Source organism: Bison bison, unplaced genomic scaffold, assembly GCF_000754665.1.
Source record: "Bison bison bison isolate TAMUID 2011002044 unplaced genomic scaffold, Bison_UMD1.0 scf7180017864126, whole genome shotgun sequence".
Classification (NCBI taxonomy): domain Eukaryota; kingdom Metazoa; phylum Chordata; class Mammalia; order Artiodactyla; family Bovidae; genus Bison; species Bison bison.
In genome coordinates this window covers 253,295-275,755 of record NW_011494698.1, presented here as the reverse complement: position 1 = coordinate 275,755, position 22,461 = coordinate 253,295, and the positions used below count along the sequence as shown (strand labels likewise).

Here is a 22,461-nt window from a genome sequence, read left to right as displayed (position 1 = left end):
CCAGGCTTGGCACCTGATTTCAGCCCCTACATTTAGCATTGGCTTGGTGCCCTCATGCTATCAGTACAACTTTACACAGTGCATCTGACTTAGGAAAAACTTTAGTTGCTTTCTTATAACAGATTAGAGAAACTTAAAAAAATGAAAAAATGGGAAACTCATATAGAACCACTGTTAACATTTTTTTGTTTGCTTATAAAAGTGGGATCAGTTTATGCTACTGCTTTTAATTTGCTTCTTGAAAGTGAAGGTCACTCAGCCATGTCCGACTCTTTGCGACCCCATGAACTACACAGTCCATGGAATTCTCCAGGCCAGAATACTGGGGTGGGTAGCCTTTCCCTTCTCCAGGGCATCCTCCCAACCCAGGGGTCAAACCTAGGTCTCCCTGGGCATTGCAGGTGAATTATTTACCAGCTGAGTCACAGGGAGGCCCAAGAATACTGGAGTGGGTAGCCTATCCCTTCTCCAGTGGATCTTCCCGACTCAGGAATTGAACCAGGGTCTCCTGCATTGCAGGTGGATTCTTTACCCAACTGAGCTATCAGTTCAGTTCAGTTCAGTCGCTCAGTCATGTCCGAATCTTCGCGACCCCATGAATCACAGCACGCCAGGCCTCCCTGTCCATCACCAACTCCCAGAGTTCACTTAAACTCATGTCCATCGAGTCGGTGATGCCATCCAGCCATCTCATCCTCTGTCATCCCCTTCTCCTTCTGCCCCCAATCCCTCCCAGCATCAGAGTCTTTTCCAATGAGTCAACTCTTCGCATGAGGTGGCCAAAGTACTGGAGTTTCAGCTTTAGCATCGTTCCTTCTAAAGAAATCCCAGGGTAGATCTCCTTCAGAATGGGGAGGCCCAATTTGCTTCTTATTTAACTATAAATTAACATCTCCTGGAAAGTCTATTACTGAAGAATTTCTATAAAAATTTAAATATGTTCTATTTATTAGAAAGTCTGAGGGGGCTATAAGGGGCATAACAGTTGGAAACAACAAAAGCAAGCTATTTAGAATTTGTGTTCCTGGTGCTTTGCCTATAACAGGCACTGAAATATGTTGTTTGAATGTTTCAATTTCTGAAATAAGTAAAAGGAAACTGTTAAATTTATGAAATTGGCTATTAAAGCATTTTAGAATATCTTATTTTTGTTCTGTAGGTATACTGCAACATCCAGATGGCACAGTTTTGAAACAATTGCAGCCGCCTCCAAGGGGTCCAAGAGAGCTGGAATTTTATAATATGGTAAGTGAGGTAAGATTTGTTTTGTTGTATTCAAAGTGCTTTTCATAATTTTATGCTGCTGACTCAATAAGAAATACATTTGATAACATGTCTTAGTACACTTTGTATGTGACTGAAATAACAGCTCAAAAAAATACGGTTTAATATATTCTAGTATTTTCTATTCTATTTCATTTTTGAGTGATTCTTATTTTGATATACTGAATTAATTTTGATTGATGGGTTTTGACTTACATTTTTGAAAAACACTTAGATGATAGACTGTATTTTTCAGAAATGCTGAGTTTAACTAAGTACTTTTTTTTTTACTATAGAATTTCTTTGAGCCTTGAACATGCTAGTGTGTACTATGAAACTCCAAAGGAGGGTAGAGGGGAAGGAAGGATTGGGGGACAGTTAACATTTAATTAACCTTATTACTAGGAATAATTTTTAGAAGATTCACAATGTTTTGCAGCCATCACCTTTATCTAGTTAACAAAACATTTTCAGCACACACACACACAAAAAACCCTGTACCCAATTAAGCCACGATGTCCTATTCCTCCCTCACCCCAATGTCTTCCACCCACCAACCTGCTTTCTATGGATTTAGTTATTTTTGTATCTAGCTTCTTTTGTTGAGCATGTTTTTAAAGTTTGTGATAGGCACTAGAACTTTGTTCCTTTTTGTGGCTGAGTAATACTTCATTAAATTTACATACCACATTTTGTTTATTCATTCACTCATTGAAGAACATTTGGATTGTTTCTATCTTTTGGCTTTTGTAGATAAGGCTGTTATGAACATTTATGTATCGGTATTTATTTGAATACCTATTTTCTAATTCTTTTAGATATTAGAATTGGATATGGAGTGGAATTACTGGGTCATATAGTAATTCTACATTTAATTATTTGTGAAACTGTCAAAAGTGTTTCCCAAAGTGCCTGCCCTATTTTACACTTTCACCACTAATATATGAGGATTCCAGTTTTTCTTTATCCTCATCAACACTTGTTAGTTTTGTTTTTGTTTTTAAATAGGCATTCAAGTGAATGTGAAGTGTTAATTTTATTGTAATTTGCTTTGATTTTCATATGTGACTTGTAATATTTCCCCTATTCTCTGAATTGTCTTCATTTTCTTGTTAGTGTCTTTTGAGGTGCAGACTTTTAGTGTCATATTTAATGTCATGAAGGTGAATGCTCATATTTTCTTCTAAGAATTTTATAACTTTACCTCTTAAATTTAGGTGCAAGTAAAAAGATAATGCAAAACAAAAACCAAATACTTGCTAGTAATGCTTTACCAACTCATTTAACAACAACCTGTGAGTTAGATACACTGTTATTATCCTCATTTTATACTAAACTATGATTAATTTAAATAATTTGACCAGGATCATTCAAATAGTTAATGATGGTCCCTGGATTTGAACATAGGCAGTCTGGCTCTAGAATATGCTTTCAATTGCTGACACTTCTTCTTTTTCAAAGAAAATATTTTATATTTACTCTGTAAAAGTCTTGCACATACTTAGTGGGATTCATTCTTAGTTGGATTCATTCTTATTTTTTGTTTCTATTGTAAACAGTATTTTTTTGAGTTAACTTTTCCAATGATTGCTAATACACAGGAGTGAGATATTTGTATGGTGTTCTTACATACAATAATCTTGGTGAACTCTTAGTAACTTATATTTATCTGAGACTTTCTAACAATTTTAGTTGCTTTCTGTATAGATGGTTGCATCTTCTGTGATTGGAAACCCTTTTGAATCTATATACTTCTATCGGGGATTTCTATATAGTTCAGTGTGATGAACTGAAGCAATAGTGGGGGGAGTCTTCTCCTCATTTAGTAAAAGTGCTTCTAACATTTCCCTGTTAAAGTATGACTTTCAAGCTAAGTTTTTGAGAGATAATTCTCCACAAATTAAAGAAAGTGCTTTCTTTGTGAGTTAAGATTTTCTCAAGGAACAAATGATACACTCTATCAGTTTAATAAAAGGACCATTTACAATGATTTAGTCAGAGTTTAAGGTCACCTGCAAGAGAGAAGGCTATACCATCTGTAGGCCTGGTCAGCATGGAGAGGGAGTGGTTGCTGGAACTCAGCAAGGTAACTTTAGGAGACGACTTGGACTGATAAGGAGGAAACTAGAGAAGTAAATAAGTGACCTCAGCTATTCACCAACCCCCTAGTTTCTTGTACCAAGAAGAGACAATGCAGGAGGGCAAAGATTTTCTGTATCTGTTGAAATGATCATGAGTTTCCTCTTTTAATCTGTTAATGTGGTAAATACCCTTGTTCATTTTCTAAGTTGTGTCCGACTCTTTTGACCCCATGAACTATAGCACGCCAGGCTTTGCTGTCCTTCCCTATGTCCCAGAGTTTGTTCAGACTCATGTCCATTGAGTCAGTGATGCCATCCAACCATTTCATCCTTTGTTGCCCACCTCTCCTCCTGCCCTCAGTCTTTCCCAGCATCAGGGTCTTTTCCAATGAGTCAGCTCTTCATATCAGGTGGCCAGAGGATTGGAGCTTTAGCTTCAGCATCAATCCTTCCAATGAATATTCAGGGTTGATTTCCTTTAGGATTGACTGGTTTGATTTCCTTGCTGTCCAAGGGGACTCTCAAGGGTCTTCTCCAGCACTGCATTTCAAAAGCATCTGTTCTTTGGCACTCAGCCTACTTTATGGTCCAACTCTGACATTTATACATGACTACTGGAAAAACCATAACTTTGACTGAGACGGACCTTTGTTGGCAAAGTGATAACTGTTTTCAAATACGCTGTCTAGCTTTATCATAGCTTTTCTTCCAAGGAGCAAATATCTTTTGATTTTATGGCTGCAGTCACTGTCCGCAGTGATTTTTGAACCCAGGAGAATAAAATCTGCCACTGTTTCCACTTATCCACTTTTTCACCATCTGTTTGCCATATAGTGATGGAACCAAATGCTGCAATTTTAATTTTTGAAAGTTGAGTTTTAAGCCAGCTTTTATACTCTCCTCCATGGAATTCTTCAGGCAAGAATACAGGAATGAGTAGCCATTCCCTTCTCCTGGGGATCTTGCCAACCCAGGGATCGAACCCAGGTCTCCTGCATTGCAGGCAGATTCCTTACCATCTGAGCCACTGGGGAAGCCACTGGTAAATGCCATAACAGATTTCTAATATTACATTACCTTTGATTTTTGAAATAAAACATACTTGGACATGTCATTTTTGTTTTTTAATAATATGCATTACTGGGTTTTGTTTGCTGCTGCTGCTGCTAAGTCGCTTCAGTTGTGTCCGACTCTGTGAGACCCCATAGACGGCAGCCCACTAGGCTCCTCTGTCCCTGGGATTCTCCAGGCAAGAATACTGGAGTGGGTTGCCATTTCCTTCTCCAATGCATGAAAGTGAAAAGTGAAAGTGAAGTCGCTCAGCCGTGCCCGACTCTTAGTGACCCCATGGACTGGAGCCTACCAGGCTCCTCCGTCCATGGGATTTTCCAGGCAAGAGTACTGGAGTGGGGTGCCATTGCCTTGTTAACATATATAAGATTTTTTACAGCTATGCTCATGAATGAGGTTATTATTTTCTTCACATATTATCCTTGTCCTGTTTTGATACCAAGTTTCTTTTAGCTTCATAAAATGAGTTTTGAGGGGCATTCCTTTTTCTTTTCTGTGGAAGAATTTGTATCAGATAAGTATTTGATTCCTTAGACTTGATAAAACTTACCTATAAATTCATCACAGCAGCCTGTTGACTTGTCTCTTTTTCTTCCATAAGTCCTTTCCATCTTTCCTTTCATTTGTTCCTGGGAAGGGATATATTTTTTAACTAATGATTCAGTTTCTTAAATGTTTTGATTTTCTTCGTTAATGTGGTATTAAAATATAGATTATAGTTTTATGTAATTATCCACCTGGTAAAGTTCTTCATAGTATTTTTTAAAATGCTATGCTAGTTTAATTATGACTCCCTTTTTATTCCTGATATTGTTTATTTGCTGTTTTTTTCTGTATTAGCTTGGCTCAGAGCATTTTTTACTCTCCCTCTTTTAGTATCTCTGTCCTCATCTAGGACTGATCCTAAGTTCAGAGATCCTTTGGTTCAGGTTTTCAGAGTGGACATCTGAGCCCAAATGACTGCTCAGCTTAGCACTTTGGGTTTCCTCTTTATTTTAGATCTCTGTGAATTTCCTTTTTTTAATCATGGGAGCTCAGCTATGCATTTAAGAAAATATTATATTTTATCCTACATTTCTAGGTACAGAGTTGTTTAGGTTATCTTGTTTGACATGTTGTAGTAAAGATAAGTCTTAATACTTTAAAAAACATATTTAACGTAAGAGAAAGTTTATCTTTCTACTCTTCTAGTTCTTTTATCTTTTCACTTATATCGTGGACTTCTTCAGGTAAGCACATAGATGTATTTGGCTCCTCCATCTTGTTAGGTCATCATGAACACTGTGTCTTCAATGTCTTTGTGCCAGGAACAAAGGGATGATAAGGTACACCCTGCTTTTAATTACCTTGGCCAGGAAGTGACTGATTTCATTTCTGCTCACATTTCAATAGGGGAAGCTGGAAAATACAATGTATCACATTTGGTGAGTTTCTGCCATACTTGAGTTTATTCAATAGAATTATGTCATATATAACTACTTGATGTGAATGTGGTTTGAACATATATAATTAGAATTCTGATACTGAGATTTCATAAGCATTTTACATGAGTAAACTTAAATGGTTTTGAGTACTTAGGTACACCATATTTGGCAAGAGTTAATGGGTAAGATGTCTTGCTAGTCATTATTATTAGTAGACCTATTTGGCAAGAGTTAATGAGTAAGATATCTTACAAGTTATTATTAAACCTTTTATTTTGTTTTGGAGTGTAGCTGATTAACAGTGTTGTGATAGTTTCAGGTGGACGGCAAAGGGACTCATCATACATATATGCGTATGCATTCTCCCCAAGCTACCCTCCTATCCACGTTGCCACATAACATTGAGCAGACTTCCCTGTGCTATACAGTAGGTCCTTGTTGATTTTCCATTGTAGATATAACAGTGTGTACCTGTTATCCCAAACTCCCTAACTATTCCTTTCACTCACCCTTTCCCTGACAACTGGAAGTTCTTTCCCTCAGTCTCTGAGTCTGAAACAAAAAATATTTTCTTTCTGCTTTTCTAGAAGAAAAATTAAAAATCTAGTTCCAGGGTATCTGCATATTTCATTGTTTTCTAGAATTATTACTGGTTATAAATCAAATAATTAAATGAACAATACTTAGACTTACATTGAGTTAAATGATACATTTTTTAAGGTAAAATCACAATTTCTTTACAGATATAAAATGAACACATGTTAAAGATTTTGTTTAAACTCATTTAATGAGGTAAGTGATGCGAAAATATTGACTTTGTGTGCCGATGCCAAACAAATATGGAAATTGTTATGGAGGAGAGAGAAAAAGTGGCTTTATTTCTTTGCCAGGCAAAAAGGGAACCCAGCAGGCTATCCCCTCAAGAACTGGGCAATAGGAAAAGGTCTTAACAGACATGAGGTGGGGGTAGGTGATAAGGATCAAAGCAGTGACTGGCTTGCATTCTTCTGATGGGTTAGTGGTGAGGTAAGTAGGAGTCAGTGTCATCAGCTTTCAGGTTCAAACTTGTCTGGGGTCAAAACAGCTCAAAGATAGTGTTGTGTGTATCCCTTGATAGGGAAACAGGACCTTCCCCCAAGGCTACTCTTGACTGTTTCTCCCTGGTGTCACTTCACCTCTCTTTCCTATTTAGTAACTGCTTGCATCTGCACATTGGAACTCAGGGAAGGTCATGGAGGCTAAATGAAGCCTCTTTCTTATAATCAAAGAAATGGGGGATACGGAAAGGCTTTGTGCTCAGGAGCCCCACAGGGCCCTACTTAGTATCAGAACTAAGCAGACGTTAAAACCTAGTTCAAAAGAAAAGTCAAAGAAGCACAAATTTATATGGCATAAAGGGAAGGTGAAATGAGTGTACATAAGAACACTGTAAACTCTCCCTTTCCAGGGAGATTGGAGGGAAGTCAGTAATCCTCCTCTGTTGCTGTTTAGTGGTCAGTTGTGTCTCACTCTTTGTGACCCCATGGGCTGCAACCCGCCAGGCTCCTATGTCTACGGAATTTCCCAGGCATAAGTATTGGAGTGGGTTGCTGTTTCCTTCTCCATAGGATCTCCCTGACCTAGGAATGGAACCCATGTCTCCTGCAAGTCTCCTGCATTACAGATGGATTCTTTACCACTGAGACTCCAGTGAGGCACAGATCCTCCTCTGGCCAGAATTTATTCTTTGTCTATGGACAAGAATTCTTTTGCATTTGCTAAGAGTTATCTACAACTTACTTTGTTGTAAAATAGTTCAAGGACAGTGAAAGGCTAGAATTAGATAACCAAGAATATGCTCTAAATAATACAGAGTTTCTCATTGGAGACACAGAGTTTTTTTTTTTTTTTGCTTATTCCGGACTTAAACTTATTAAATTCCAGTTAAAACTCATACTGGATAAATTATGATTCATTGTATTGTGTTATTTGAGAAATGTGTGGAGCAGTTAGAAAGCATTACAAGGAACTGACTTGCAAATGTTCCATTTCTCTTTGTTTCAGGTTTTTGCTGCTGATTGTACTGATGATATTCTTTTAGAGCTACAAAAATATTTGCCAAAATATTATGGCATCTGGTCACCTCCTACTGCACCAAATGGTAATCTTTTCTTTAAAATCCATCTTTTAGTCTTAATTTATGAGAATTGCTTTTTAAAAGATTTAAGTAAGATTAAGCCTCGTATTATAAAAACAGAATATATGTGTTTTTCTTACTACTCTTTCTCTTATTCATTAAGAAAACTAATTAATACTTTTGCTTTTCATAACCAGTTTCTTAAATAGCATATACAAATTAATAACCCATTTCTTAAACAATTGAATGAACATATATATATATGTATATATATACATTAGTACTTAATACTCTTAATTATCAGATGTTCTTTTTTTCAAACATCTTGAGCAATTTCTTTTCCCATTTTGAAAAAAGAAAAATCAAGAAATATTTTTTTTGTGTAACTTCCTTCCTATCTTCTGTCTTGTTCCTTCATTTCCTACTTGCATGCTTTAAAAAATACTTGTAATTTTCATATAGAGAACACAATTTTTTATGTAAGGGCACAGAATTTCTCTCTTAATATTAGTTAATACTTGAAGCAGTATTTGCCACATTAAGGCCTTTGACAGAGCAGACAAAAGTCAGTTAAACTGGTAACATGACTGCTAACCATTGAAGAAGATTCGTGAGTGAGGGAAGAATTTCAAACTTGACTGAGTTTAAGAAAAACCCATAGTCTTGCTAAAATGCAAATTAATAGGCTCAACTCCCAGACATTTTGATAATGTGTATCTGTCTGTGTTGGAGTTCATGATATGCTTATTAAATAAAAGTATGTTTGTTGTTTTTTCTTCCTAATGGAGATAGTGCTTGAACCACATTTTGAGAACAGTTAGAGATGGGGACTCAAGTTTGAGCTTGTTCTTTCCCTCAGTTCTTTGTCACTACTTATGCTAGGTTTCATTAATAAGGACTCATAGTATCTCTTGTGAGTATCCTCAGATAATAGTAAATCAATGGTTCCCCAGGATTTGTAGGATTCTTCTGTGCTTCATTTGGGGAGGCAGGAGACTTGAGCTTTGCTCTGCTCCTGCTTTTCCTTTCTTTCCCTCCTTCCTGTCTTCCCCCTTCTCTTCTCACTTTCCTCTTCTTTACTTTCCCTTTTTCTTTTCTCCTCCTTTTTTCTTTCCTTGTCTTTCTTCCCTCTTCCCTTCCCTCCTTTTTCCTTGTCTAATCTATATCTAGATAGTTAAATGTTAAGTTTAAAAATTATTTAGAAGGGGTAGAGAGAATTCTCTGGTGGTCCAGTGGTTAGAACTCCACACTTCCACTGCAAGGGGCACAGGTTCAAGCCCTGGTCAGGGAACTAAGATGCTGCATGTCATGAGGCACAACCAAAAAAAAATAGAGTGGGTCAAATAATTGAGCCAACAGCATCATTATTTTGAAAAGTAGAGTATATAAGAAGAATTTGGGTAGGAGAAGAAATATTTTAATTGAAACATTTTATAGTCTAGAATTGTATAATTTAAAATAATTTAAAAATCAAAGACTTGCTAGCAATCAATACCTTTTTGGTTTTCAATACCAAATAATCCTGAGGGATATCTATGTTAATGTAGAAAGATCAGTAACTTTGAAGTCAGAAGCCTTGGCTTCTTTGTTGGTTATTTCCAAATTTTGTGAACTACTCTAACTCATTAACCTTTTGGAGGTCCACTTTTTCTTCTATACATTGAAAATAATTTCACGTGGAGTTGTGAAAATGCATGTTATTTTATGTGAAAATGCTTTGTAAACTCTGAAACTCTTATTTGAGTATAAATGGAGATGTTGGTACTACTGAGTTGAAAAGATGAGGCGAGGAAAATGAGAAAAAAGAAGAGAAAATATAAATAGAAGTATACATGTAAATAGATGTAGTCCTGTAATACCAACAATTGCCTTAGGAAATTTCCTATTCCTTTGTAATCTTTTGAAAAATATTTTAATTTATTTTTTAAAATTAAAAACATATTTTTTCTTTTTGGCCGCACTGCAACTTCCTGGGAGTTCCTTTGATAAGGAATTGAACTTGGGCCACAGCAGTGAAAGCACTGAGTCCTAACCACTGGACAGTCACGGAACCCCCTTCCTTTCCAGTTTTTAGCTCTGGAAGGAGAACTGCACCATAGAGATTGTTAAGCTTTGATTTTGCTAGAGAATTCATGGAGTCCTCTTTCTGTTTTTATTATTTTGATTGTAAATGAAACACATATAAGATGGGAAACTTTTTGACATCTTTAGTCCACAGGATCATGAAAATGAATATTTTCTTAAATTTTAATAGAACACTGTGATTTGCATTACTATACGTAGTATTAAATTGATATAATTTATTTCTTGACTCTTTTTCCCCTCTTTCTACTTGAGCATCTTTATTTATGTATTTATGGCTGTGCTAGGTCTAGTTACTGCATGTGGGCTTTCTCTGTAATTGTGGTGAGCAGGGCCCACTTTTCGTTGTGGTAAATGAGCTTCTCATTGCAGTGGCTTCTCTTGTTTTGGAGCAAAAGCTTGGGGCTTCAGTAGTTGTGGCATGTGTGCTTACTTGCTCAGAAGCATGTGGAATCTTCCCAGATCAGGGATCAAACACGTGTCCCCTGCCTTGGCAGGAAGATTTCCTATCCACTACTCCACCAGGGAAGTCTCAAGGTAGAGTGTTATACAACTTTGTATAATTCTTAGAATCCAAAGTTGTAAAACAGAGAAAGTACTTCCAGTTTGCACAGCAAATTATTGTCACTTAAAGGAAGCATAAGGATGTCCTGACCAACAGTTTTTTACCTTTTAAATTTCTTATGGCAGTTTTATTGACATTTAATTTATGTACCATAAATCTCACCCATTTTTTTTAAATTTACAGTCATAGAGTTATACAAACATCACATTAGCAAACCTTAGAATATGACTAGTGTTTTTTTTTAAGGTAAAGCATTTGTTACAATTATATTTGAAGATTTGAAACTAGTTATGTATGTTAAATCTCATTTTACTTGTGTATAAGCACATAGATACATGTGCCATCAATATTTATTTGGAGGAATAGAAAAGTATATCTTCAAGTAGGTTTGAGCAAATTGAGAGTTCTCAAATGTAATCTCTAGTCTCACTGATTGATAGGTTTATGGATCTCACTACTAGTCAGGTTTTAAGAAGCATGGATTGAAATAAGCTGTTCCCTTTCTCCCTCTTCACCCCACATTTGGACACTCAAGGTCTCTTCTATTTATAATTCCTTATACTTCAAGCTTCTGTTGCTCTCAGAAATAGCTCATGATTGACGTGAAAGGCAGAAGAAAGGCGTCCTCTGTTTTTCCATTTGGCTTCATAAATGGGCAGGGTTTCACCACCCGGCCTTTTTTACATTTTGGGAGGTTCAGAAATGATAATAGTAGCCAATGCCTAGATAGGGTGGGAAAGAATATGATGAAACTTGGAACCTATGTTGTAATGATCTGTATAATCAATATTCATTAAGAGGATCTGAATAAATCTTCAACTCTAAATGTCCTCACCTTTGTCTTTCCTTTAAAAGAATAGTTATCTCATCTTTACTGTTTATAAGTGTTTGCAGATCTTTCAGTTTTGCATAATATTTCAAATGTTTTTATTTTTTTCTCCTTTGTTACTGGGGAATTTTCTGCCCTTTTTTTTTTTCTTAGTATCAGGACTGTATTCCAGCAGTAGAATTTTTTTATGTGTAATGTATTAGAAAACGATGTAAGTATTTAATTTATATTTAAGATAATTATATTTAATTGTATATATTTAAATAGAAAATACACTTAAAATAGAAAAACTTTTTTGTTCATAGTAACCTTGTGTAATCTTAAACATACTATCGTCAGCAACATGAAATATATAAATATTTTGAGCATATTAACCTTGTTGTTGGTACAGCCACTGAGAAGTCTTAACTTATAGACTGCTTATAAAAGCATGAAGTGGTATATTTTGGACTACCTGGTAGGTATTTTTACGATTTTTACCTCAAAATATTAAAGAACAATAGAAATTCTATATACATTTTCCATAAATTAATAGATAACAGATTTCTCTCTTACAACCATAGAGAACTATACTTCTAGTCAGTGTGACTTCTTATAATGAGATCCATATATTTATGAAAAGTAGATGTCCTGTTATTTATTACACAAATATTAAGACTAAGCTTAATGGATTATCTCTTAGATTTGAGGTTCACAAATGTCAGTCTTTAGACCTCTGACTGACTGGCTTCATCAGAATCTGTTGTACTAAATAGCACTTTTAAGAATTTAAAAAAGTAAATATAGTTATTTTGCTCTCTATGTGATTTATACACACATTAATTCATATGTATATATGAAAAAATCAACTTTTTAAAATTTTTTTAATATTTAAAAATACTAAATGTTTTTTAACTTTTACTTTCCTTACAAGTTACATCATAGCAAAAAGTCATAATTATTTTCCAAACATCATATCAATATAGTTTAATTTATTTCCTTGACTTTGGTCAAAATGAACCTAAACTATTCCAGATAGAACACTATCTTATTCTTAGTCCATCCAATTTTTAGAACATATTCTCTATATACCTAAAAATTGAGAACTGTTGTACCATTCTATACCCAGAGGGGTTTTGGCTGAGTGTCCTTTGTTATCTGTAGCATTGCCTTATCAATGAGGCTCTCCTGTAGTTAAAATGCCTTTGATCATTTAAGTTATTGTCTTGAGATTGACTTATTTTGAATTAAGCTCTCTTACATTTTTTTCAGAGAGAATCAGTATTTAAATTTATTTCTAGTGATGATAATCTGAAAAAAAATCAATTTAAATCTGAGTTCCCACATCATGTCTCATTTCCCTATTTTATTCAGAAGCAACTGTGGCAAACTGCTAGATATATAATCTTTTTTTTTTTTGACTGCTAAGTCACTTCAGTCGTGTCCGACTCTGTGCGACCCCACAGACGGCAGTCCACCAGGCTCCCCCGTCCCTGGGATTCTCCAGGCAAGAACACTGGAGTGGGTTGCCATTTCCTTCTCCAATGCATGCAAGTGAAAAGTGAAAGTGAAGTCACTCAGTCGTGTCTGACTCTTAGCGACCCCATGGACTGCGGCTCCCAGGCTCCTCCATCCATGGGATTTTCCACGCAAGAGTGCTGGAGTGGGGTGCCATTGCCTTAACTATGCATCTCTAAAGCAGGTTTTGATATTGATTTTTTTTTTAGTAACTTAGAGGGAAAGAGAAACAAGGATCTCAAAATTTCAACTTTTCACTTAGAGAACCAAAAGAATACACTAAACCAACTCTCAGTAGGCCTTAATTTAAGGATTATGAACTAAAGGCTAATAATCAATAATTTAGCCATTTATATGGTGTGTGTGTGTATATATATATATATATGTTTTATATGATTTGGTAATTCAAATCAAATAAAGCATATCAAGAATCTGAAAGTAAGATAAAACACATTTGCCTAGTCAAGTATTAGTCACTCAGTCATGTCCAACTCTTTGCGACCCCATGGGCTGTAGCCTGCCAGAGTCCTCTGTCCATTGAATTCTCCTTTTCCTAGTGATCTTCCCCACCCAGAGACTGAACCCAGGTCTCCTCCATTGCAGGCAGATTGTTTAACATCTGAGCCACCAGGAAAGCCCTTGCCTAATCAAAATAAATGTCAGATAAAACTGATGATACTTAAGCCTGTTTACTGAAGGAATGGCTCAACTTATTACAGGATGAAGAAGGCCAAACCCAAAGTCCCTTTGGGCAGAAAGAGAATGAGAAGAGCAAACACTGATTCACTCAAGCAGGCATTTATTATATTCCTACTGTAAGGAGAGTTTGTATTTGTATTTTTCTCTTTCCCAAGAGAGGATGAAATAGGGATTTGCAAAAAGTCTTTAGCTTCTCTTGTTTCTGTTGTTTGGCCAAAAAACAGTTTTTGTTTTTAATCACTACCAAATTGGCAGGTAGAAAATAATAACCCTACACTGAACTGTAGATGCTGTGATGTTTAGCTAGATTTGCACACTATCTTTTGTCTTCCCATGTATAGCCTTACCTCACTAAGGCCTTCAGGGTTTCTTGAGTTATGGAAATTAATGATGATAAACTTGTGAATGCTAATGATTTACTGTATTGGGATCTAATTAGTCTCTTCTGATATTTGAAACATAAGCTTTGTTACTGAATTTTTTATACAGTTTTAGGGAGAGGATGGATCCCTTTCTTTCTCTTTCCTCAAGGTAGCTGAAAATGGGAAGTGTGTGAAGGGGACTGCTGTGCTTCCTTCTTCCCCATCTTATCATACTTTCCTGTGGTTATCTTTTTAAAGTACAGAAATGGGTAGGTTCTAGTTTCTTGAGCAGGATATTCCTACTTGTCTCATTATCTCTCACCATCAACAGGATGTCTGTGTCCAGCCCTTTTATCTTGTTGAAAATGTCCCTTTGTTAGAACTTTTCTTTTAAATGTAGCCTGCTCCTTTTTGTTTCTGTGAGTGCTAGTCTCTTAGGCTACAGTTCATTTTTTGTCTCTAACTTCACCTGGTTCTACACAATCCTCCCTCTCTCCATTTTCCTTTGACTAAGGCATAAGATTTTAAAAAATAAATTCATTTATTTCAAAAAATCAAACCTTGTTACTTTGATAAAAAGTAAAATATTTTCTGTTTATAAGGAAAGGTTTTTACAAGAAGTGCTTCTTATGACATGACTGAAATTTGTGATCTCATTCAGAATTTTGTTTGGGAGATTTATTCACCTAGGAAGGGGGAAAGACTTTCTTTCCTTCTTTCCCTCAGTGCAATCAGACCTGTATTTTCAACCTAAAACTATAAGGTTGGCTACAGTGTGTTATAACTGAGATGTTTATAATTTTTTACTTGAATCTCCCTTTCTAATAGTTTTCTGAGGGAAGGTGTATACAGGATGCCAAAGTTATTTACAAATGAACTTTTGAAGACTTTTTGTGTTCTAAAAAGCAGGGTGTTTCTTTTTCCTTTTGTACTAGTAAGCCTAGAATGTATATTTGGCATTAACATCATTTGGATTGATTTACCTTTCTTAACCTATACCTGTTGTATCCTCTGTGGAAAGGATTTATTCCTTTTACTATCCTTAAATGAAGAATTTTAAAAATTGTTAAAACACTAAGATGCCTGCTAAGGCACATAGGATGTAAATCATGTTCAAAAGAAGAATGTATTCAAGGACGGTTTTTAAAAATTATCTCATTGCCTTTTTAATGTTCTTGGAAGCCTTATATCTAATTCATACCTTTTAATTATGGTTGAATATTTATTCCACCTCTTGCAAGAGTTACTTTGTGATATTTATACCTGTTATAAAATTTATTAGTCAAGCTTTTTTTCCCCTCCAGGTAAAGTAATAATAATTGTTGACGCTGGATCAGTTTTAACTTTTTCTTAGTTTTAAGATTTCCTCATTTTTGTTTTCTCTTAAGTAGTAATATGTTTTCCTATTACTAATTAGGGTTTTTCTTTAATAACAGATTTATACCTAAAACTGGAAGATGTGACCCATAAATTTAATAAGCCCTGTATAATGGATGTAAAGATAGGGCGGAAAAGCTATGATCCTTTTGCTTCATCTGAGAAGATTCAGCAACAGGTCAGCAAGTACCCATTAATGGAAGAGATTGGGTTCTTGGTGCTTGGCATGAGGGTAAGAGTGATTTTTAGTGTAAAACATACATTTCTCATTGCATGTTTTCTTGAAGGTTACAGATGTCGCATATATTTTAGAATTAGATTATCCATAACTCCTCAGAGCTGGCAGAGATTTTTATCTCTTTTGTTCACTGGTATATGGACAGTGTCTGGATTTATTCTGGGAAGCAGTACATGATTAGTAAGTGAATGAGTGGCTGAACCTCAAAGCTCTGACTCTAGAAATTTTGTTTTAAAGAAGTTTTAAGTTTAGTGGAAAAGAAATATGATAAATGAATGTGATATTATTTGTGATTTTTTTTTTTCCCATGAGAAAAGTGCCAGTAATTTTTTCTGTATATTTAAACCAAAAAAGGGAAATAAATTAGGTTACTACTGGTTTAAGAATGTGATTTAAAGCCATTGTTTTCTTTGCTTATTTTTCCCTGGACTGGCAATTTGCCATGGACTCAGGTGGTCAGTTCTGATCTCATCCAGAGTCCCCCTTGTGACTATACTCATCTGATGGCTCCTTTGGGTCTAGTTGGTCCAAGTGACCTCACTCTATGTCTTTCAGTTCAGTTCACTTCAGTCATTCAGTCATGTCTGACTCTGCGACCCCATGAACTTCAGCATGCCAGGCCTCCCAGTCCATCACCAACTTCCGGAGTTCACTCAAACTCACGTCCATCAAGTCGGTGATGCCACCCAGCCGTCTCATCCTCTGTCGTCCCCTTCTCCTCCTGCCCCCAATCCCTCCCAGCATCAGGGTCTTTTCCAGTGAGTCAACTCTTTGCATGAGGTGGCCAAAGTATTGGAGTTTCAGCTTCAGCATCTTTCCTTCCAATGAACACCCAGGACTGATCTCCTTCAGAATGGACTGGTTGGATCTCCTTGCAGTCCAAGGGACTCTCAAGAGTCTTCTCCAACACCACAGTTCAAAAGCATCAATTCTTTGGCGCTCAGCTTTCTTCACAGTCCAACTCTCACATCCATACATGACCACTGGAAAAACCATGGCCTTGACGAGACGGACCTTTGTTGGCAAAGTAATATCTCTGCTTTTGAATATGCTATCTAGGTTGATCATAACTTTCCTTCCAAGGATATCCAGATTCCTCCAAAATCTGCAGTGATTTTGGAGCCCAAAAAAATAAAGTCTGACACTGTTTCCACTGTTTCCACATATGTTTGCCATGAAGTGATGGGACCAGATGCCATGATCTTCGTTGTCTGAATGTTGAGCTTTAAGCCAACTTTTTCACTCTCCACTTTCACTTTCATCGAGAGGCATTTTAGTTCCTCTTCACTTTCTGCCATAAGGGTTCTGTCATTTGCATATCTGAGGATATTGATATTTCTCCCGGCAATCTTGATTCCAGCTTTCTCATGATATACTCTGCATAGAAGTTAAATAAGCGGGGTGACAATATACAGCCTTGACATACTCCTTTTCCTATTTGTCTTACAAGTTGATACTAACTGTTGGCTGGGCTTTTTCCCATAAGGTTGCTTCCAGAAGGCTGACTGGAGCTTCTACATGTACTATATACATTTTAGGAAGGCAAGAGTGAAAGCTACGAGGTCTGTTGAGATCTAGGTTAGGAAGTCACCTTCTGTCACTTTTATGGAATTATATGGGTCAAAGTATGTCACAGGGCCAGTCCATATTCATAGGAAGGAGAAGACTTCACTTTTGGTTGTGGAAAAAGAGAAGTCACAGTACAAATGGCAGTGTGCATAAGGATGTTGAGGCCCTCTTTGCAAACAATATGCCACTGTTAGGTAATATGGAATAAAATTCTATAAACAAGTGATGCCTATTTAAACCTTCACTGTTTTTAAATCATTCACTCTTCCACTTTCCTTCTTTTAGGATATAATTTTGGCTTCTGCTTCAGAAAAAATAAGCCATTATACAGGGTTTCCTTTAATTTCCTGCTAACAGACATACACATCTAACCTGCATATACTTTCATTTCCTCGTTATTCCTCCCTACATTGAAGAATTTTCCATTCTCCTGTCAGAGGCAGCCCTTCCCTTTTCTCTCTGGATTGCGTTTCTCTTCCGCCTCTTCTGAACCTAATATTCTTGATTCTCGTTATTTTATTTTAGTTTTGTTTTATCTTCAACTTTGGTCTCTCTTTAGTTGTTTTTCCTTTTTGTTTCAAATAATGTTCAAATCACTCTCAATTGAAAAAGAAAAAAATCAAAACCCACTTTTATCCTGCTCTGTTCTTCAGCAGTGAATTTAAATGCTTCCCCTTTGTACCCAAACTTGTTATATTTGTTACTGTTGCCTTACTTCCCATGCTGTATTCTTTAACCCATTTTAATCTGGCTTTAGCTTCATCATGCCACCAGACTGGTGCCTCATGAAGGTCCCTAATGACATCTCTGTGTCACTAAATTCAAATGGCATTTTTCATTATTCATCTTACTTCACTTTTAAAAGCAGTCTTCAACATGACTATGTCCTTGAAACATTCCTTTTTGTGTCCATAACACTGCAGTCTCTCCTGTTTTTTCTCTAAGAGCACTTTGCAGTCTTTTTTTGCCAGCTCATTTCTTTGTTCTTTAAATATTGAGGTATTCCACTTAGTTCCATTTACTTCTCAAGTAGTGTCCTTTATCTCATTGATTCAGTTTCACTTATATTGATAACTCCTGAACGTACATATCTAGCCTCTGGTTTTTCTTTGATCTCCTAATCTATATAGCTAACCTATTCAACATTTTACTTGGATAACTTAAAGACATCTAGGACTAACATGTAAAAAACTGACTTATATCCCTCTTGCAAAATAACAACCAAAGCAGTAACAGCAAATCTCTGTTATTCTCCGTCTCAGTGAATGACATTATCATACATCCAGTTTTATGAAGGAGAAACCTTTTAGTACCATCATCTCTCAAAGCCATCCATCAATTTTGTTGATCTTAATTTTCAAGCACCTAGTCCCATTTTCAAAATTACTCTTCTCTAGACAAGTATCTTACCTCTCGATTTCAGTTTTATTCTCTTCTGGTCTGTTCTCCGAATGTTTTAAAATGTATATCTAATTTTGACATTCCCCAGCTTAAAAATTCTTCAGTTGGTTTCCATTGCCTTTATATATGTGTGTGTGTGTGTCTATATATAGAAATAAATAAGGCACTGCCTTATTTATTTAGAATATATATGTAGAAATGTATGTAGAATATATGTAGAAATAAATAAGACACTGCCTGATTTTGCTCTCTCTGTGTTATCTCCCCAGACAAACAGAGGTTCTTCTGTTTGTATTTTTTAATAACATTTTTATTGAGATACGATTTACCCACCATTCAATTCACTCATTTAAAGTAGCAGTTCATTGGTTTAGTATACTCATAGAGTTGGGCAGCCATCAACATATTCAACTGTAGAACATTTTCATCACCTAAAAAGAAAAGCTATACATATCAGCAGTCACTTATTTCCTTCCAACTCACCAGCCATAGACAGCTCTAGTCTACTTTCTGACTGTATAGCTTTGCCTCTTCTGACTGACATTTCATATAAAGGGAATGATGTAATACAATATGTAGTCTTTTGTGACTGGCTTCTTTCATAATGTTTTCACAGTTTGTCCATGTTGTTAGCACAAATCTGTATTTTATTTTTTGTTTTTGTATGGATATACCACATTTTGTTTATCCATGGGTTCATTGATCAACTTTGGGTTGTTTCCACTTTGGGGCTGTCATTAATAATGTTGTTATGAACATTCATGTACAAGTTGTTACGTACATATGTTTTTTAAGGTATGTAGTTCCTGAATTTGAGACTAGTGAATGCCATGATTAAATTAAAATTTTAAAGAAACTGCCAAAGTGTTTTCCAAAGTTATTGCACCATTTTATATTTCTACCAATGATATATAGGAGTTTCAGTTTCTCTGCATTGTTACCCAAAGCCCAAACCTTGTTATTCTGTCTCTCTTCTTTTTTTATAAGTTATTCTAGTGGGTATGAAGTGGTATCTCATTCTGGTTTTTATTTGCATTTCCCTAATGGCTCATGGAATTGAGCCTCTTTTCATGTGCTTATTGACCCATGTGCGTGTCTTCTTTGGAGAAATGTCTATTCTGGTCCTTTGTTCACTTTTAATTTGGTTTATTTTTTTCTCTGGGTTGTTTTTTCACTTTTTTGATAATACCTTTGGAGTACAGATATTTTTAATTTTGAAGTCTAATTTAATTTTGCCTTTTGTTGTTTGTGCTCTTTGTTTCATGGCTGAAAAACCATTGCCTAACTAAAGTCATGAATATTTACTCCTATATTTCTTCTATAGTTTTTAACTGTTACATTGAGATATATGTATACTTTAAGTTAGTTTTTTGTGTGTGGTTTGAGGATGGGGTCAACCTTTCTCTTTTGCGTATGTGTATCTAGTTATCCCAGCACCATTTGTTGAGAAGACCATTTTTTCCCTCATTGAATGCTCTGGACATACTTGTTGAAATAAGTTGACCATAAATGAGAGTGCATTTCTGGACTCTGAATTCTCTTCTGTTGATTCATATTGTCTGTCTTTATGGCAGAACCACAGTCTTTTTTTTTTCTTCTTCAACTTTATTTGAGGTATCATTTACACAAGATATTTAAAGTATACATTGTGGTGATTTGAAATACATACACATTGTAGAAGGATTCACTCATTTAGTTTATTAACACATCTTTCACCTCACATATTTACCTTTTATTTCTACCCTCTTAGCAGATTTCAGTTATGCAGTAGTAGTATTGATGTGTCACCATATTTTACATTAGATTCTCAGACTTTAATCTTATAGTTGGAAAATGAATACTAACCTCTTTGTATTTCCCCTCCCAGTCCTTGGTAAACTTTACCACTTTCTACTCTCTTGTTTCTATGAGTCTGGTTTGTTTTTCAGATTCCCATGTGTAAGCGAAGATGTGCAATATTTGTCTTTGTCTTAGTTCACTTAGCATAATGCCCTTAAGGTTCATCTGTGTTACTCCAGATAGTAGATTTCCTTCTTCTTAATGACTGAATAATCTGTTGTTTATATACAGGCATACCTTGGAGATACCATGGGTTCAACAATAAAGCAGATATTACAATAAAACAAGTCATAATTTTTAGTTTCTCAGTGCATATGAAAATTTTGTTTACACTGTATTATAATCTAAGTATGCAAAAGCATTATGTATAAAAAAAATGGATGTGACTTAATTTAAAAATACTTTATTGCTAAAGAAATGCCAAAACAATTATAATAGTAATATCAAAGATCACCGATCACAGCTAACATAACAATACAGTATTAATGAAAAAGTTTGAAATATTGCAAGAATTACCAGATGTGACACAGAGACATGAACTGAGGCAAATGCTGTTGGAAAAAATGGCTCTGATAGACTTGTTCAATGTAAGGTTGCCATAAACTTTCAGTTTTGAAGGTTTCTATACTCTGAAGGTTTACACAGTGTCTATGAAGTGCAATAAAATGAGGTGTGCCTGTACATACCACATCTTTATCCTTTCATTCATTGATGTACAGTTAAATTGTTTTATATCACAATTAGGCTATTGTGAATCATGCTGCAGTGAACAGGTAGTTTATGTAGTGCCAGGATATGTGTTTTCTTTTTCTTGGGTGTATAATGGTATTTCTTAAGTTTTTGAGGAACTTTCATACTGTTTTTTATAGTGGCTGTACCAGTTTACATTCCTACTAGTAGTACTCAAGGTTTCCCTTTCCTTCATATTCTCAACAACACTTGTTAGTTTTTCCTATCAAATTGTATGACTTCTTTATATGTTTTGAGTATTAACCCTTTACCAGATACATTGATTTGCAGCAGGTATTTTCTCAGAATTACACTGTATGTTTTTTTGGTTTTTTTTTTGTTTTGTTTTTTTTGGCTATACCACATGGCTTGCTAGATTTTAGTTCCCTGATCAGAGATTGAACTCTGGCCCATGTCAGTGAAAGCACTGAGTGCTAACCACTGGACCACCAGGGAATTCCCAAAAACCATACTGTCTTGATTAATGTAGCTTTGGAATAACTTTTGAAACTAGGAATTGTTAGACTTCCAACTTTGTTCTTTTCCAAGATTGTTTGGACTACCTAGGGACCCTTCAACTTCCTTGTGAATTTTAGGATCAGTCTGTCAGTTTCTGCAAGCAAGTGTCTACCTGGGATTTTGGGTAGGAATTATGTTGAATCTGTAATTTGAGTTCTCCTAATTTTATTCTCATGGCTTTCCTTTGTATAGTAGTTAAGAGTTTATAATTACATATAGTTTGCTTATCTGAGAAAGGATATGATTGCAGTGTGAAATAATGAATGACTTATGTAAGTCTAGAATGTTAAAATTGGGAGATATAACTTGAATTTTAGTGTGAGTTCTATTAAGATTTTTTTTTTCAGATAGTTATTTCCTTAGCGTTTGGCAAATTTATTAAACTTTTCAATCACAATGGGTTTATAGATTAATACTAAAGATAGAGTTGGATAATTTTAGAATCAGTGTTCCAAATTCAAAAAATTTTCCTCCAAGACAATCATGCCTAATTTAAATTAAAAAACAAAACAAAACAAAAATCCCAAAACCAACCCTCACTGAATATACTGAAGTTTACCACATATATCAGTTTTAAATTGTTTTTCTGTCATATTTAACCAGTAAGTAGGAAGAGGTTTGGTGGGCAGAAGAAAATGCCAATTTAGGAATTCCTTATATTTAATTAATTATATGCCAACAAAGGTCTGTATAGTCAAAGCTGTGGTTTTTCCAGTAGTCATGTATGGATATGAGAGTTGGACTATGAAGAAAATTGAGTGCCGAAAAATGATACTTTTGAACAGTGGTGTTGGAGAAGA

At 35.4% G+C, this 22,461-nt stretch overlaps 1 protein-coding gene across 3 annotated transcripts in view; it reads left to right on the top strand.

The window, feature by feature from the left end:
- Positions 1–819: 819 nt before the first annotated feature.
- The window catches only part of IPMK (inositol polyphosphate multikinase), a 31,958-nt gene continuing 10,316 nt past the window's right edge, over positions 820–22,461 (top strand). The window contains exons 1-5 of one of the 3 annotated variants that reach the window (XM_010839639.1): positions 1,201–1,245; positions 5,808–5,839; positions 6,583–6,631; positions 7,883–7,979; positions 15,426–15,598. In XM_010839639.1, the coding sequence (XP_010837941.1) occupies positions 15,479–15,598 (120 nt within the window). In that variant the 5' untranslated portion in view covers positions 1,201–1,245; positions 5,808–5,839; positions 6,583–6,631; positions 7,883–7,979; positions 15,426–15,478. Of the gene's footprint in view, positions 1,255–5,807; positions 5,840–6,582; positions 6,632–7,882; positions 7,980–15,425; positions 15,599–22,461 lie in introns of all 3 variants that reach the window. The other 2 variants (XM_010839640.1, XM_010839641.1) reach the window with 2 other exon arrangements.